The sequence below is a fragment of the Lytechinus variegatus genome, chromosome 14, assembly GCF_018143015.1.
Source record: "Lytechinus variegatus isolate NC3 chromosome 14, Lvar_3.0, whole genome shotgun sequence".
Lineage (NCBI taxonomy): Eukaryota > Metazoa > Echinodermata > Echinoidea > Temnopleuroida > Toxopneustidae > Lytechinus > Lytechinus variegatus.
The window spans coordinates 6,477,294-6,494,867 of NC_054753.1; the positions used below are offsets into that span (position 1 = coordinate 6,477,294).

Here is a 17,574-nt window from a genome sequence, read left to right on the forward strand (position 1 = left end):
AATCAGGGGGAGTAATGATAATGGATAAACCTTCAGAGCACTACATAAAATAAATATAAAATGTTATAACTAGTTGGATAAGATACATCTTGTTCATGATTACAAAAAAAAGGCTTTTCATGTATTGTAAACAATTTTAAACTCGTGAGCTATAATTATAGTGAAATTGTATATTCTACTCAAACACTTTTTTACCAGTCTTCATCAAGCTTTCGGGCACATGCCCTTCATCAGGATCGTAATGTCCTTAAGTACAGTGTATTGTTGACAGTAAAGTCAACTTCACTCTTAACTTAACTATTAACTTAAATATATAATTATGTTTAATATATATAGATAGATTGATAGATAGATAATAAAATAGATAGAGTGGATGGATGGATGGATGGATGGATAGATATAGATATAGATGGATGGATGGGTGGATGGATGGAAAGATAACCTCACACACACCAAATACTGGCAGTTCTAGGGCCGATAATTTCCTATATGAATGATAATTTTGCCAATAATCTGAGGGTGTCAAACTTCTTTCTTGCTCGATGTATCATACTTGTCTCTTGTCATACCCAAGTGTTATGTGTTTTCTTTGCCAATCTCGCCGACAGACATCAGAATACGATCGAGAAGGATGAAACACGTACAGTCGTTCAAGGTGATTCTATTGTATCTTTTCAGCTCAAATTCATCATTGTTTATCTTGACCCACCACATAGTATCATATTCTGTCTGTTACTTTACGTGTCTTTCTTTACGTCAGTTCACGGAAAATGAAAATTTTGAAAGGGTATAATTGTATTGAATTTCCAATACAACGATGTATAGATCAGAGCTACAAATCTTGAGCGTCGTCTCACTATCTATTTTCGGTAGATTTTCAGAAGATAATTTTATCCTCAATATTTGTTATGAAATGTTATAGAACTGTATGTATTATTTTGATGTGTATTATTACGAACATGTATACAGTGTACTTGGCTCACTACTATATCATTTGTTTGAACGGAAATAAATAAATTTAATCTAATCTATCCAGTTCAGGCCCCGATCAGAGATATCTCACGAATCAAGGATAAGTGCTATATACCAGTCTCCAAATACGGACTGATATTTGACACTTCAACCAACAACAGGTCTAGAATTAAGACTAGATTCCGAAGACTGTCTCAAATAAGTTTAGTCAGCTACTGTACATATTTCATTTCATTTATTTCCAAAATAACAGCAAAGTAAATACATATTTACATCTCAACATCATTATGGAAAAGATACAATTTAAATTACATAGAAATAAAACAATAGTGGTAAAATAAATGGGAATGAAACTTAAAAAAAAACTGTCTTGTGGCGGAAACCTTGAGAGGAAAATGGGGAAAATGCTGTCAAAATTATGCAGGTAGATATGAATGAAAACAGCTGCGTATTGTACGATTTCCTTGCAGGATGACATCAAAATTTTACTCGTGTTACGATTACTCTCTATCTCTGTACAAGTATACTATGGTAGCTCAACATGGTGAAGCTTTTAATCAGTGCAACGCGGTTGAAGCCACTCTCATCATCCTGTGCTTGATCAACAATGCAAAGTGTCTGCGAATACTCTCCACAGTATACCCGTGCCCATGGTTACTTTTTTGTTATGTCCGTTTTCCACGAATATTTTGTTCAATTGATAACGTTCCCTGATAAACATAATGCCTCTTTTGCCACACGAGCATTTCAAATCTGTTTTGTTTTCCCTGATTAAATTTGCAAGGTTTAAAGTGATTGGTTAACATTGGTTTGACTTTTAAAAAATATGAGCTAGAAGGTCACACTTGTCTCCTATGTCTCTGATATGTTACAAAAATGAAGCCCAGAAAAAATTGCGTTCGAAAATAATTATTTAGTGCTTCAAAAATTGAAATATAAAGTGACCGGAAACACCATCTTAATTTCATCCCATACACTTATGTGTACTATTTAGGTGTCTATAAGACGCCTATTTACAAAATCGGGGTTTGCCTTGTAGTTTTAGCTTTTCATTCTCAATAATGGTTGTTTTCAGGGTTTATTAGTTCTAATACATGCACTTGTACACATGTTTCATCTTGGTTTGAGAATTTTTTAAATCAGCTGCTCACAAAGTTAAACAATGCCTTTAAGGGATCGAAATATACTTACTTGTTGTAATAGATCATATTAACCATTATTATTGCTTTCACAATTTTATTAATTACCTGTATGAAAAAAATACACTGTAGAGCATGCAAGTACGCAGAAGGGGGGGGGCAGTTGCCCAGACCCCCAGAAGCCCATTTCTCCCTAACATTTTTACAAAATTCACAAAAAACATGTACTAAATAATTAAATTTCACTTTAGAACATGCAAAACTACCCCTTCGCTCCATCACTTTTTAGTTTCTTCGACTAGCTTTTATGCATCTTGCCCCCCCCCCGAAAAAAATATGCGTACGGCCGTACAAGCATTTTCAATTCAATCTTTGGTTGCAATGGATATTTAATGAAGGCCTATTAATAACCAGACCATAATTATCAATCATTGAAAGAAAATGAATAGGCCAAAACGCATTCCGGAAAAACTGGAAATATGAAAAGGTTTGGTGCAAAACGAAGTGATTGAAAATAATGCAATGAATGACTCTTGCAAAAATATAACAGTTTCTTTCACTTTACTTTTTTTTCTTATTTCATGTAAATCCATGCATTCTGTTAATATAAAATTTGATATATAGATTCACTTTTGAAATAACTTCCATTAGGCGTTTCGGACTCTTAATATTAAAAGTCATTTTTTGAGATTTTAGTTATTTTCATCACGCCTACATAGCAGAAGCGAGACATCGTCAACATTGAATAAAATCTTTACCAAGTTTATTTTTTTTTTAGAAATGTCATCATAACTTGGAAAATATATGGACCCATTTCGTGAAACTTGGACATAAATGTGATCATATACTAGCATATCACCGATCATCTTGCAGAGGTTCATTTTCATTTAGGGCCAATGAACTATGAGAATACTCTGTTATCAACCTTCAAACTTACCAAGTCATGATGTTTAATCATGATATGAAAATTATGCGTCCATATTGCATAAACTTACATAATAATGAATCTCAGGTATACAACATTGAAAATGGAAAAATGACATTTAAGGTCAATATGCGAATGTCAGAGGAGACTTGGGGTCAGTAAACCGATTTGAAGATTAAAGGAATTTAGATGAAATGTAATGATCATCATATTTCAGATATTATATGAGTATAATTCAAGGCTACTGTTGGGTCAACGTCAAAGCTCATGGAGATCAACTATCTTTGATAAGCATTGACAATTTGTTAATTATTTTAAAAATTCAATCAAATTAAATGACACTTGTAATGAACATGGTAAAGTTATTTGACATTACAATGTGACATTAATAATAAGTTTCTCCGTCAAGAACAAAGACCATTTGAGTTCAACAGACATGTTTCTTCTTCTCCTTTTATGAAAAATAATACTTCATAACTCAATACTGTTTCTATGAAGAGTAATGCAAGCGAGACTGTCAGTGACATCATGTACATGTGATCATTTTAATTCACGTCTTTTATTTTTCACTGACATAATTTTAATGAATATTTGAAATACGAATGAGGAACAAGAATTCTATCTTTCAATTATGTATGCTCTTGTTGAATAAATACCATTTAATATCAAATTGAGTAGATTCTTTAATTCTGTTCAGTATAAATTACAAAAAAAATCAATGTCGGTGGTTAATTCTAAACCTTTTCCAAGCATTTTTCATTCCTTTCGCTGGCACTTCAATCCTTAAGTAATCCCTCTCTCGACTTTTTGGATGGTGCCGTCGAAACCACTGCGGTCGGTGAAGAATTCCGATGGCCAACTTATTCAACAGTATACCACAATAAACGTCGTCAAAGGGTATCCTTGTCGGGGTTTCTCTGGAAACTTGAACAAGCTTCTCAACAACATCATGTGACATAACATACCCATGTCCCAATGGAAATGTAGGATATGTCTCGTTTGAGTACAATTCCTTCGGTACATACCATTTAGCCGAAGCACCAGTGTGGTTGCGGCAAGGTTTATAATCCTCTGCCCTTTTTCCAAGAACGAACCGAGAGCGGTCCTTTGGCGGTATAGCGTCGAGGTCTTTGACCAGGGTCGGGACATCAACTACGACATCGTCATCCGTCGTCAACAAGAACCCAGTGTTGCCGCAAAATTCGAGTACCCATTTAAACCCCATAATAAGTTTGATGGTAAGGTTGTAGTAATTATCATGGAAGCCTACGCTTAGGATATCCCCGTGTGTTTCAGACTCCTTTTGAATATTCTCCGTCACGCCCTCTGATTCAGATTCGCCTATGATGAACACGATTCTGGCTGAAGACTTCTCTTCCGCCGCTCCTCTTATGTACGTTTGCCTTGCAGCATCTCTTAGGTGTCCGTTTCCCGGTGCGGATTTGATTAAGACAAGTAAAGTGATATTATCCTTCCCAGCCCTGCACTTGTCCACAGGATTGATCAGATAGTCATATATATCTAGCTTCGATCCTGGTTTCCAACTTACAGTTTTCCGCCACCCGAGCAATGGGACGGAAGTAGTCGGTTGCTCCAGAAGTCCTGGTTCTGTTATGTTTCGCATCGGACCCCCTGTCGGATTCATTCTTTTTGGGACATGGTATCTCTTCGTGACGAGGTGAATCTGCAGTTTGCCATTGTACACCATTAATTGAATAATGCTGTAAACCATCAACACAATGAATATCAATGTTTCAGGTGTCTTTCCACCCATCATGTTCAGAGTTCCAGTTTATTTTACCTCAAATACAACGCAGTAAACAACCTGAGCACCATACAGGAGAAGATGTAGATGGAAATATTGAACGGAAGAATATTGTGTCAGCAATCCAATTTTACGATCACGATCCAATCAATCAAACGTGTGGCGTAAATATATGTAGGCATGTTGGAAATGCTCTAATTAAAAAAATCTCATTTAAAATGTTTGCAGGCGAGGCCTATAATGACAACATGCATGTCAAATGTACATCCTTTCAGGCAATGAGAGATGGGATCGAGAGTATAGCTCAGTCGGTAAAGCGTCTGCCAGTCCACCCCGGGTGGGGGGGGGGTGGACTAGCTGGCAGTATTGGAGGAAACATCAGTATATCAGTATAAGAGGAAACACTGGTGTAGTGGTCCACCTGCACTCCGCAATGACATTTGTTCGGGAGGACCGATGGGTCAAGTGTGATTCACGTCGCTTTTCAGTCGCCTTCCAGGCCCAGGTGACGCCAAACAAAATAATAAATATGATACTAATGAAGATCGGCTAGTGACTGCCCAATACGTATATGCCAAAGCTATTGTTCTGTTTAATGGTAGATACATGGTGGACGAAGGGCCGATGAGTTTACGACACCTCTACGGTTGAGCAAAGATTTATACTGTATGAGTAAAGTGGCGGTGTTAATACCAACAGACACCAGTTGATACCGGACCACACCCTACGGTGTAAGAAGTACACCCTATATATGAACGTGGTATAGATATTAAACATAATAAAGAGTGTAAGAAGGTGTCACACCGGAGTACATGTCTGATGTGGGGCACTAGCGTACCTACGGGGGGAGGGAAAAGGGGGCAGACTACCCCCCCCCCCTTGACGAGTCACAACTGATCCCTGGCCCGCTCATTTGAACCTGAATACTTTTTTTTGTTGCTTGCTTGTAATTATTTTTTTCTGGCACGAAATCCTTTGTAATTGAATACCTTTTTTTGCTTGCCAATTTTTTTCGCTGACGAATTTGCCCCCCCCCCTGTGGAAAATCCTAGGTACGCCACTGGTGTGTGTGTGTGGGGGGGGGGGGGGGCGGGGGATGTGGTCATCTTTTCATAACGGTTCATATCCCAGCTATTGTTGTGTAGGCGTATATTGTTCTTCCGATCATGATCTCGATACCGGTACATCGAAATCCCTTCAAAATGAATGTGCTTGATAAATTTCTACAAACATTTGGACGTAAATGGGATTGATGACAAATAACATGGTGTTTCATTTCTTTTTATATAAAACTGAAGTGGGGAATATAAGAACTTTTGAAAATCCATATGCACAGATTAGAGGATTGTAAGTTTTCGATTTGCATTGAGTTATTCTTTCTTTAGGCCTATATAGAATAAGCTTGTTGGAAACGAAATTTTATTAAGCACGATACATGAATTTGATGACTTTTGCACACTCATTATTCGAATATATCAAATATTGCATAGTTAGACTTTCCTCCTATGAGCATGTTAATATAAATATTGTGATACATACACATTTCTGTGGCCACAACGCTCATCAAAACATTCATCATCACTTCAGCATAGATGGCGTCATTCCAGTTACATTTTTTTTCATCACGTTTCTTCTTCTTATCCTACTCCTCCTCTCTTTCTTCTTCTTCCCTATTTTCTTCTTCTTCGTCTTCTTATCAAGCAAACATGGTTTCTGCGTTACCCATTACAATGTATTCCCGAGAAACGACGAAAAAATATAATTATGATATAGTTTTAATACAGATATTCTGTATATACTCTCTCTCTCTCTTTCCCCGTTCCCCCTCTCTCTGTCTCGATCAAAAGGACATTATTTGATAAAACGAACAGATAATGTAAAAAGTTTCTTTAAAAGAATCATTCTATTTAATAAATAATGGCATGTTCAAAATCAACACATTATACAGTGCGTATCAAAAAAAAGTTTACACTTTGAAAAAATCCTGTAAAATTATACATTTGTAATATCCTGAATATTTTTCCACTTTTTAACATTGATACCGATCCATTTAAGCAAATGACGATATAACTATCGAAAAATATTTCCGCTTGAGCGAGCACCACTTACATTTGAAAAGTAAGTGAAAAATGATTTGCGCAGAACTTTGAAATAGCTATGCGAATAAAAGTAAACCTTTATCATGAAGAACACATAGAAATTAGCAAGTAGAATTGATTTGAAGATATCTTTGACCTCTTTTAACTTGATTCCTTGCCCAATACACTTCGAAGAGTGCATTGCGCCCCGCTCCACTCCCCCACACACCAAGGCCATCAAGACGATATTTGATTTACACTGAGCTGTGATTTACATACAAGGAATTAGGATTGATTTTCATTTTGTTAATCATTGTCAAGCTTGGGAAAAGTGTGGAGAAACAAGTATTGAATGGAAAATTAAACGTCAACCCATTTTGAATAATAAAAACTTAGTGAAAAAGTGCTGGAGATGTCTGATGTAAACTTTTGTTCAGATTCAATTATGTCCTCAGACCCAGCTGGCACAAAAAGGGTAAAAGTTTTGCTTACTAAGTGTTGAAATTTCAATTTGGGTGGCAAATTTGTTTAAAAATGCTTGAATGTATCTGTTTTATCTTAATTGACTAAAAGTGCAAGGGAAATGTCGGAAAAATGTATTGCAGGGTAAGTTTGATTTCGCCCTTTCCCCTTGACACTGCGTGAAAACGAGCATTTCTGCGCAAACAGATTTCTGCGAGCTTTACAAAAATGGACAGTGCTCACTCAAGTGTAACATTCTGTCAAAACTTTTACTTTCATTGGATAGATGAGACCCAAACCCAAGATTATATGTGAAAAAATTACCCACATGTTGTATATTTTTTAATTCCCAGAGCTTTTTCAAAGTGTAAACTTTTTTTTGATACGCACTGTATATGCATTATATTTCTGAGCAACTAAATCAATGTTTCTCTATTTCTTTAATCTTAGAAAAAAATGAGTGAACTCTAATCGTGAAATATTCAGATTAAATATGGCATTCTTTACAAAAACAAGTAATAAGATATACCACCCTTCCTCCTTTTCCAACCCATATCCTTTCTAAAGAGATGTCGTAACAGAAATTCAATTTTTGAAAGTCGAAGAACAGTCCTTCTTTTCATCTATATAATTCCCTTCGCTCATTTTCCCTATAGTGTAAAATAAACACAGTTCTGTCCCAGTAGCTTTGCCTCGATGACTCGTGATATTCGATAGTCAACTTGTTTTGGGGGATCGTGTGGTTCAAAGTCAGTGCAGCCCTTTTGTTTAATATTCATAAAGTTCTTATTTGTTTCCTACCAACTATGTAGATAAATTATACCATAATAATGCATGTTAGGGAAGCTGTCCTGCCAAAGCCTTGCTATGTTATTTCTTTAAAAGCTACAACCAAATTTTGTTCTATCATTAGTATATTCTTAAAAAATATATTTATGTTATGGTATTTGATGTGTATATGTTTAATTGAATTTTTAGGTATGTATTGTATATTATGAAGAGATGTGAAAAAATAAAGTGATATTGAATCCTGAATCACTTCAAAGCTTTCATATATATATATATATACTCTAAAAACAAATCAGTCAAAAATTACTAGTTAATAGGGTCAGATGGGTGCAAATGTTATTCTAGTCTATTTGGCTATTATAGTCATATATTACTAGAACAGAGTTATTTCTGACTAGAATATAATCAGAAATGCGACTATCAATGATTGCCATATCAGTTTCTACCAGCTGACTACTGTTACTACTGGTCTAGTCAATTTTACTGTTTTAAGAGTGTATATATATATATATATATATATATATATATATATATATATATATATATATATATATATATATATATATATATATATATATATATATATATATATATATTCATATTACTATTACTCATTCAATAAGACAGATAATCACTTGTTGGATGGGTAAATTGCGTCTGTTGCAATACCACACATGTTGTCGTGATTCCGTGCAATGTTGATATAGCCGTTGTCACCCCACGAGGATCCTATATAGTAATAGGTGAAGTGGATGAATAGAATATCAGGTAAATGTATGAATAAACAAATAACGAGCATATCAAAGTAAAAAAACAATAAATCAATTGATAAAAACGCATCCGTTTGTCTCTCAAACAATAAAAGAGCACACACTGAATTGATTCTTTAAATTAATCCTTTAAATACGATTTCTTAAAATTTTACTTTTTGTGACGTCACATTTGAGCAATGCGCCAATATCATACCCCCAAATAGATTTGGTCAAACAATCATTGTTAATGTGTGTAAATCAAATGCACCGATCCTTAAAACAATACAAACAATAGCCAAATGTCATTTGTATTGCATTATTCTGATTTAGTAAGTTTATTCAATACAGACAATGTGAACATCTTGCGTTCGTCTTGGTAAAATTATCTTACCGAGTGGATTGAACAAGATGTTATGTAACCATTGCCTATGAAGACATAAAGTATAAAATTTTAGAAGTCGACTTGGCAATAAAAATGTCCTAGATTTCACCGTGTCGACATATGACTCTTTAGAAGTCGACATTTCAAAAAAAAATCATTATGTCAACTAACGTACAAGTCGAAATGACAGGAATATTATGTCGACTCGGCAAGGCCCGCCCGCGCCTACACCTCAAAACAACTTACCCCATGAGTTCCTGCATATCCAGTAATCGACCCCACTGTCGACACCGTATCCCACCAACAGAAGAGAATGGTCCAATAGCGTCGACGAACAGCTTGGCTCAGAGTACACACCGCTCTGGTATAACTGAAAAGACATATGGCTAGCGTCGATGGCCACCACTACGGGCGTGAACAAGACTGCTTGGGCGAGGGCTGATTCGTTTCGAGAAGGAACTGTCTTTCCAACATTACACTGAATAAAACAAAGAAGTAAGAAATAATAAGAACGGAAAATATAATTAGTGCATCATGGTATCAAGATTTGAACCCCAATAAAACTTTTTTCTGAACCTCTACTGAACAAAAATAAATTTCATATTAGTTTCCTTAATCATAATAGTAGCCAAATCACTTCTAATTTCAAAAAGCCCCTTTTAATCATTATAGTTACTTTAACTGTTAAAGTCTATTTTGTTCCGAAATCTAATTGCAGTCAGATTACATGGCTGTGATAGGCTGTACTCCAGAATAAGGGGGAATAATAGAGATTAATTTTACCTTCAACAAGCGGAGGGGGGGGGGGGGGGAGATGTCCAAAAGGTGACTCTTTCCACCGAATAATAGGGGGCTTTATTATTTTCACAGGGGCGGTTATTTCTCCCTGCCCCCCGCCCGTGGCACTACCCCCACCAAAGGAACGGGAAACCTACCGATGCAACAGCCTTACAAGATGCATTATTGCAGACATTCGCACCAGTTCCGGTATGGTAGGTTCCCTTTGTGCATAGTCCGCCGTGGTTGTGCACGCAGCCGAAGACGCCTGGCCTTTCTAGGGGATTAGGTAGGCAACAATCGACGACTTCGGCATCGGCCAGGATGTCGAGGGGAGTCTTGTTGTGAATGGAAGAGTAGCTAGCTACGGCATCTACATTGGATAGGCATGAACATATATTTTTTTGAATGAGGTTAACATTTTTTGACAGTATTCTGTAGATTATTAATAAATGGAGTACCGTCGACCAGAGTGATTTTGAAGCACACTCTTTTAAACATGAGTGTTTACCCCCAATAATATTCTTACCTGATTTTTATTTGGTCTGTACCACTTATTTTATCATCATAACTGGGCCATGGGTTTTGTACGATATCATGGTTAATTACGTTACAATCATGACGAGATTCTATGGTTTAATTTGGAACCCTCGTTGAATTATTTCGACATGATAAAAAAACTCATGAGTTTAATCCATAATCTTGAAAACAGAAACTAGCATTGAACACGGACGGTCTTACTTAAGCTGTTTTCAAATTGCACTTAAAATAAAATTGCATGAATGAACATAAAATCACAGAAACACAGCTATACAATCGAAGTGTGGGCGCTGAATAAAATGATTAGCTTTCGTTATAAAAATTTATCATCAATAAGTAAATTCATCAGTGGAAAAATTATACAAATTGAATTAGTTAGATAAATCAAATGAATCTAATAAATGGAATAAATTTTAATGAATAAAATGAATAAGGTCAATTTGATTAATTAAATAAAGAAACAAATCAAATAGATTGAATTAATTAGATAAATAAGATGTATGTAACAAATTATTACATAACTTAAATAAAATAAATTAAACATAAATATATTTAATCATATCTAACTAACCTGCAACGTTCATGGCTAGAGATGAACCAATCTGACCTTGATCCCTGACAGGGTTAACCTCTTTCTTATCTCTCCAATCCCATGATGGCGGCATGGACGATCTGAAGGATGACGTCATTGACTTTGTCTCTTTCAAACCTGTATTGGAGCGTCGTCCTTCCACGTCAAAATTGTTGTTAATTCGGCCAAAATCCTGTGGAAAATGTATTCATAATAATGATCTTGATGAATACGGAAAAGGGGAGAAAGGGGGTGCTACAAAGGGCATGGTCGGCATATTCGGATTTACTTTTTTTTATTTTTTTTTACAGATTCTTTCATTTCAGTTGGGTCTTGAAATAATTTTTTAATGAAAGTTGGCAAAATAAATTTGAACAGGTAGTTGAATCCATAGCGTTGGTCCTAAAATTGAAAAAGTACGATATCCCCCATCGGCGTTTGATTCTGGATGTATGGAGGGAGAAAGGAAGAATCTGATGATTATGGCTAGCCAAAATAGTGGGGGTGGGGTATGGGGTTGCAACCTCAGCCCCACGTACTTCCTGATTTGTACAACCCCCATCCTCTTCAACTTAGAGGTTATAGGATATGATATATCCCCCATGTATAGACTTTTATAATAAAAGGTTTAAGTAAACACACTTTTAAAACATAACTGAACACAATTCATTAAAATTAATTAATTATAACAAAAGAACCCCAGTGATGCAGTTTATAAAACCTTGGGAAAAGGAATTATGTTCAAATTCGTTCCGAATGAAAAATTGTTCAAATCATTGTCAGGATTAACATTAGGCGAGTGAACGGAGTGACCGAGCGATTTTCGCACAACCTATAGACAATAATATGAATTATATGATGATAAAAATATTACTTCTTTATTGAAAGTGGGGGCATTCTTCTTACATCCAACCCCTCTCCAAAAAGCTGAATGTGGGTAGAGGCCGGGGAGTGTGTGTGGAGGGGAGAGTATTCACAATCAAAAGATAATAATATGAAGTAGTATTATGAGCCCCCAAACTGATGGGGGCTTGGTTAATAATATTTAATGCGAAAACATAATTGTGCAACAGACTTTGACCTTTTCCTTACCATTTTCCTTCAATTTTCTTAGTCATGATTCTTTTGTGGGGGGGGGGGGGCTTGGGAGCCATGGCTCCCATCTGCACGCCAATGCTAATAGACCTACCTGATCCGCAAACTCGTTCATAGCCATTTTAAACAATCTCCTCCCCTCATCGTAAGCTTGATTGTTCCCGTTAACGAGTTGCTTGTTCTTGATCCACGCCTTCCATCTTACGAGCTCCTCCTCCTTCGTCGAGTATTCTTTACCGTACTTCGACTTCCAGCTCGTCCAGGCTTTCGAGTCCGCTGGGCGACCACACGTCTCGTGGAACACTGCGACCATTAATAGGACCGCAATAATGAGTAGGTTTCTCGCCATGTTGAAAGCGAATACTGCCTTTATGTTGACTATGCAGTGTAATAACTAAATATCGAGCGTTATAAAGTAACGAAACCTGTTCCAATACTGATCAGTGATGTGCAAAGACTTTGATACCATTCATCAAAAGCGTTCTGTGACACTCCACACCCCCAATGAAATTATTCCAATTCCAACAACTCTTTTCCTTCACCCTTTTTAGGGGGGGGGGGGGTGATGCGGGAGTATGTTTGAGGTAATGAGCCCCATTTCGACACTATTCGATACTGGAAATATCATATCTTTCAGAACCCATGATTTGTCACGAGTCTAGTTTATTATATGAAGCTTGCAATAAAATCCACGTGATATGATCCGAAGCGCACATTTAGTTTAAACAGTAAACAATAAAAAAATCCCACAATTAGCTTTTGGTGCGTGCATGATATCAGCATTTGAATAGGACAAGGATCAAAGTCTACCAAATCTGGAGGTACAATCAACAAAAGAAATCGTGGAAATTAATAATAGGACATTTTGTACGTTGCAGTGGAATGGAATAGGGACAGAATTAAGATAATGAAATCATACCGAATATAACTGTTGATGACTATAGAAAACTGAGATGTTCATTTGGTATAAAACTGTGTAAGTCAAATAACTAATAGCTTTGCCTGTTTAATGCTTAATTGTATTAATCAAGGGGCGGAACAAGGGCATTTACATAGGGCGTATACGATGTCCTCAAGGTGACATGATTTTTTTCTCAATCAAATAATAGGGGTATTATAGAATCAACATATTCAAAAGTGCATATCTTATGCTCTGCTGTTTCTCTTCTCTTCCAACTTTCCTCATCTTTTCAATTCTTGAGAATATCCTAGGGACCGTCCCCTGCCCCAAAGTGGCGCCTACCCAGAAATTATTTTTCTTTTGCATAATTCATACGTAAGAATGATGTTTTCTTTGAAATTTTGATTTTGTTTTTCATTGATATTGTCTTTTTTGACATAGCTGTTGCCGAACTGCCATTTTTTAAATTCAAACTTTGTTGTGAAGCCCTATGAATATCAATTACTATAGACGCATTCCAGCCCCCTGTCTGATTGGTTGAAGTCGAACTGCGTGAATCGAAAGAGTCGGCACGCATGCCATCCAAATTATGATGTTCCTAATTCAGAATATCATAGTTCGTTTATACTTAGAATTATGCCAATTTCGATAACGTGAATGGTGCAAATTCGTTCATACAATTTTTATTACAGTAATTCATTAACGAGTAGCTCTAACGTGTTTGTCTTGGTCTTGATACTATCTTTAGATACTGATTATAAGTGTTTAGTTTATCGAGTACGTAATATCTTATATGGTCATTTATCACTCCGTTTTCTGATAATTTCGGCATGTTCGGTGAGAGCAACAATTTGTTCTCACATTACGCAACGTCTACAAAACCAAGTGCGCTTGGTCTTTGCTGAATGACAAAAAGAAACATGGAATATTACTTGAAACGTCATTGATGAAATGAGACACGGTGGAGGTGTGGGGTGAAGTGCCAGATTCTCCCGGCTCTGTTAAGGTTGAAACATGTGGAGAAGAAAGACACATCATAAAAATAAATAGTATTGCTGTGGCAAAGATTTATTCACAATATGACAGCAAAATGCAGAACAGTTAACATAAATGAAAATAATCTACTCGTATAAATCTTCACAGCTTAAAAACAATATTAATGATCAAAATTATATTATTTGAAGAACATCCGTTTCCGTCTCAAAATGAGCTCCGTTATTTTCCTTTTCATGATAAAATTTTCATAATTAATCTCTCTTTCATCATATTCATTGTCTCTCTTAAAAATCGATAAATGTAGTAAATGTACAGATGATTTCAACAATGATTATGATAATATGATAAAACAATTCAATAAAAGCTATCTGTACACTGAATACACATAAATGTTCATCTGAGACCTTTCTAGTTAATAGGAAAGCATGAATACTAAGTCTACAGTGCACATTGGGTTTTATTTTTCAGCTCTTTCCTTTTTATATATAAACATTGCACGTCATTTTCAGAGGCACTTTATCAGCAACAAATTAAGTCTACAAATAGCGAAGGTGAATTACTCGGATCTATTACAGACCAAAAGCCAAAATCTAGCACAGGTTATGCTACAAGACATTGCACACTAATTGATTCACACATAAAAAGCAAAAGGCATATTCCCATTTCATGTTTTGGTTAGAATGTATAAAGCGCTTTAGGTGCTATTCTTTCTATCCCATATAAAACTGTGTAATACATGTATCATAAAGTATTTAAAAACACACAGAGACATGACGAAACGTCAAAATTGTATAAAAATGAACGTTTGAGTAATTTGCCGAACTGCCCATACTTTTTCTTCTCCGATTATAAAAAAAAAGTTTGCACTGAAGAGAATAAAAGAGCATGAGCAATGTGCGATAGTTATTTGTACGCATGCTAAAACGCACATTATACCCTGTTCACATAGTAACTAGCAACGAAGAAAATGCTGTCATTTTCTTTATGTGCTACAGTTACAGTCATGAAGTCATAATGAACCAGCATAGCATTAATGCATTAATGCTTTTTTAATTATTTCATTGTATCCAAGTGGATGAATACGAATTGTATAAATCAATACTGTTCTAAAATCCCTTAGTTCTATAATGAAATATATCACATTTAGTTTTACAGCAATATTTAATGTAGAAACATTTAATTTCTTTGAAGGGATGAGTGAAAAACTATCGAATTAAGGTACAGAATATTAGTTTTTAAAGATAAGATTAAATCAATAAAGGGGGATTAACTTTGATGATGGTAGCGGTGGTGTTGGTGGCGATGGTAGGGATGATGAAAAAGACGATGTGCGTCATGATAAAATGTTGATGAATAGAATAATGATGATAAATGACAGTGATAAATAATGACGGCAACGATGATGATAATGAATGATTTTGACGACGACGATGATGATGATGATGGGTGGTTTTGACGACGACGATGACGGTGATGATGATGATGTGTGTTTTGATGGAGATTGGAGTAATGCCCTGCCAATTACATCGCTTGCAATGATCGATATGGCCATGAATACACAACTGACATTAATAATAAATAGCATAATACTATAATCTTACATGGATGTCGGATAATCTTCATCATTCATTAAGGATAAAAACTAAGTTAGTGCACAATATACAAATAAAATAATCAATGTAACTATCCCATAATTCTCAGGTTCATATTAGTTTCTTTTGGAGCGAAGCGATGGCCTCTGTATTTCACTGAATCAACATTAAGTAAGGTACGGTCAAATCTCAAATCAACAAAAACTGCCACATGCAGCTTTAAAAAAAAACAAATATTGTAACTCCAGTTGGCCCTAAAATCGGAAACCCTGCCATCTTTCAAATTCAATATAAAATATTTAAAAAGGCTTTTATCTTGACCGATGTTCACAATATCTAAAAATGATCTGCGTTATCACGCAAAATATAAGTTAAGGAGAGATATCAACTTTGCTCGCAATAAGCGCACAACTTGTTCATACTGACACCACTGAGTTAGAATATAGAGGGGCCTTAAAAAGCACTGAAAACCTGGGGGTTTTTTACAATAAAAAATGAATACAATGTATGTGTATATTAATGCTTTTCTTTCGTCGATTTTGCCTAGATGATTGTAAGAAACACATAATAATGAATAGCAAATTTGCAATATTGTAAGATTCACAATTGAATTTGTAACCTAATCTTGACCGGTAATTGATCACGAGTTTCTTGCCCAGTTCACAACGCACATAATCAACGTAAATAATCACAAAAAGAAATAAGAATGTTACAGAAGATGTTTATTTTGTATTGGTCCAAATGTTTGGAATGATCTTTGTTTATGTTGGATTCGTTTTGTGTTTAAATGAATCAGATCTAGTTTTTCAGCGATAATGTGAAAAATGTTAGGTGCTGTATAAATATGATATGTTCTGATACACACAGCTTTTTTTTCAATGTAGGGTCAATCTATGCTCCGAAAAAAAGAAGAAAAAAAGAAGCGTCTTAAAGACGCCTAAATAGTACACATAAGTGTATGGGATGAAATTAAGATGGTGTTTCCGATCACTTTATATTTCAATTTTTGAAGCACTAAATAATTATTTTCGAACGCAATCTTTTATGGGCTTCATTTTTGTAACATATCACATACACAGGTGACAAGTGTGACCTTCTAGCTCAGATTTTTTAAAAGTCAAACCAATGTTAACCAATCACTTTAAGTTATAGACTACATAATAATAATAATAATAATACCAACATGCTTATACAGTGCGTATCAAAAAAAAGTTTACACTTTGAAAAAGCCCTGGGAATTGAAAAATATACAACATGTGGGTAATTTTTTCACATATAATCTTGGGTTTGGGTCTCATCTATCCAATGAATGTAAAAGTTTTGACAGAATGTTACACTTGAGTGAGCACTGTCCATTTTTGTAAAGCTCGCATAAATCTCTTTGCGCAGAAATGCTTGTTTTCATGCTGTGTCAAGGGAAAAGGTCGAAATCAAACTTACCCTGCGAAACATTTCTCATACATTTCCCATCGCACTTTTTGTCAATTGTAATAAATGGATACATTCAAGCATGTTGTAACAATTTTTGCCACCCAAATTGAAATTTCAACACTTAGGAAGCACAACCTTTACCCTTTTTGTGCCAACTGGATCTGAGGACATAACTAAATCTGAACACAATTTTATATCAGACATCTCCAGCATTTTTTCACTAAGTTTTCATCATTTAAAGTGGGTTAACATTTCATTCTTCATTTAATTATTGTTTCCCCACACTTTTTCCAAGCTTGACAATGATTAACATAATGAAAATCAAGCCTAAGCCATTTCATGTAAATCACAGCTCAGTGTAAAGCAAATATCATCACGATGGCCTCTGTGTGTGGGGGAGTGGGGTG

General features: G+C 35.4%; 2 protein-coding genes across 2 annotated transcripts; both read right to left on the minus strand.

Moving 5' to 3' along the window:
* Positions 1-3,270: 3,270 nt before the first annotated feature.
* LOC121427253 (beta-1,3-galactosyltransferase 5-like) lies at positions 3,271-5,096 on the minus strand. Its single transcript, XM_041623574.1, has one exon. It carries the CDS (start codon positions 4,811-4,813, stop codon positions 3,752-3,754), a length of 1,062 nt encoding a protein of 353 aa, XP_041479508.1. The 5' UTR covers positions 4,814-5,096; the 3' UTR covers positions 3,271-3,751.
* Positions 5,097-8,705: 3,609 nt separating this feature from the next.
* Positions 8,706-12,948, minus strand: LOC121427254 (procathepsin L-like). The gene is made up of 5 exons (XM_041623576.1): positions 12,342-12,948; positions 11,153-11,345; positions 10,200-10,414; positions 9,511-9,742; positions 8,706-8,859 (listed from the first exon to the last, which is right to left on the minus strand). Exons 1-5 carry the CDS (start codon positions 12,594-12,596, stop codon positions 8,762-8,764), a joined length of 993 nt encoding a protein of 330 aa, XP_041479510.1. The 5' UTR covers positions 12,597-12,948; the 3' UTR covers positions 8,706-8,761.
* Between the last annotated feature and the right edge of the window lie 4,626 nt (positions 12,949-17,574).

What these genes read in the sequence shown, in the direction of transcription:
- LOC121427254 (XM_041623576.1), bottom strand. Translation starts at nt 12,596, where the DNA reads ATGGCGAGAAACCTACTCATTATTGCGGTCCTATTAATGGTCGCAGTG. An exon ending in TGAACGAGTTTGCGGATCAG is followed by an intron (nt 11,346 to 12,341) that starts GTAGGTCTATTA and finishes CATTTTCCACAG; the next exon opens with GATTTTGGCCGAATTAACAA. An exon ending in GATATGCAGGAACTCATGGG is followed by an intron (nt 8,860 to 9,510) that starts GTAAGTTGTTTT and finishes ATTACTATATAG; the next exon opens with GATCCTCGTGGGGTGACAAC.
- LOC121427253 (XM_041623574.1), bottom strand. Translation starts at nt 4,813, where the DNA reads ATGATGGGTGGAAAGACACCTGAAACATTGATATTCATTGTGTTGATG.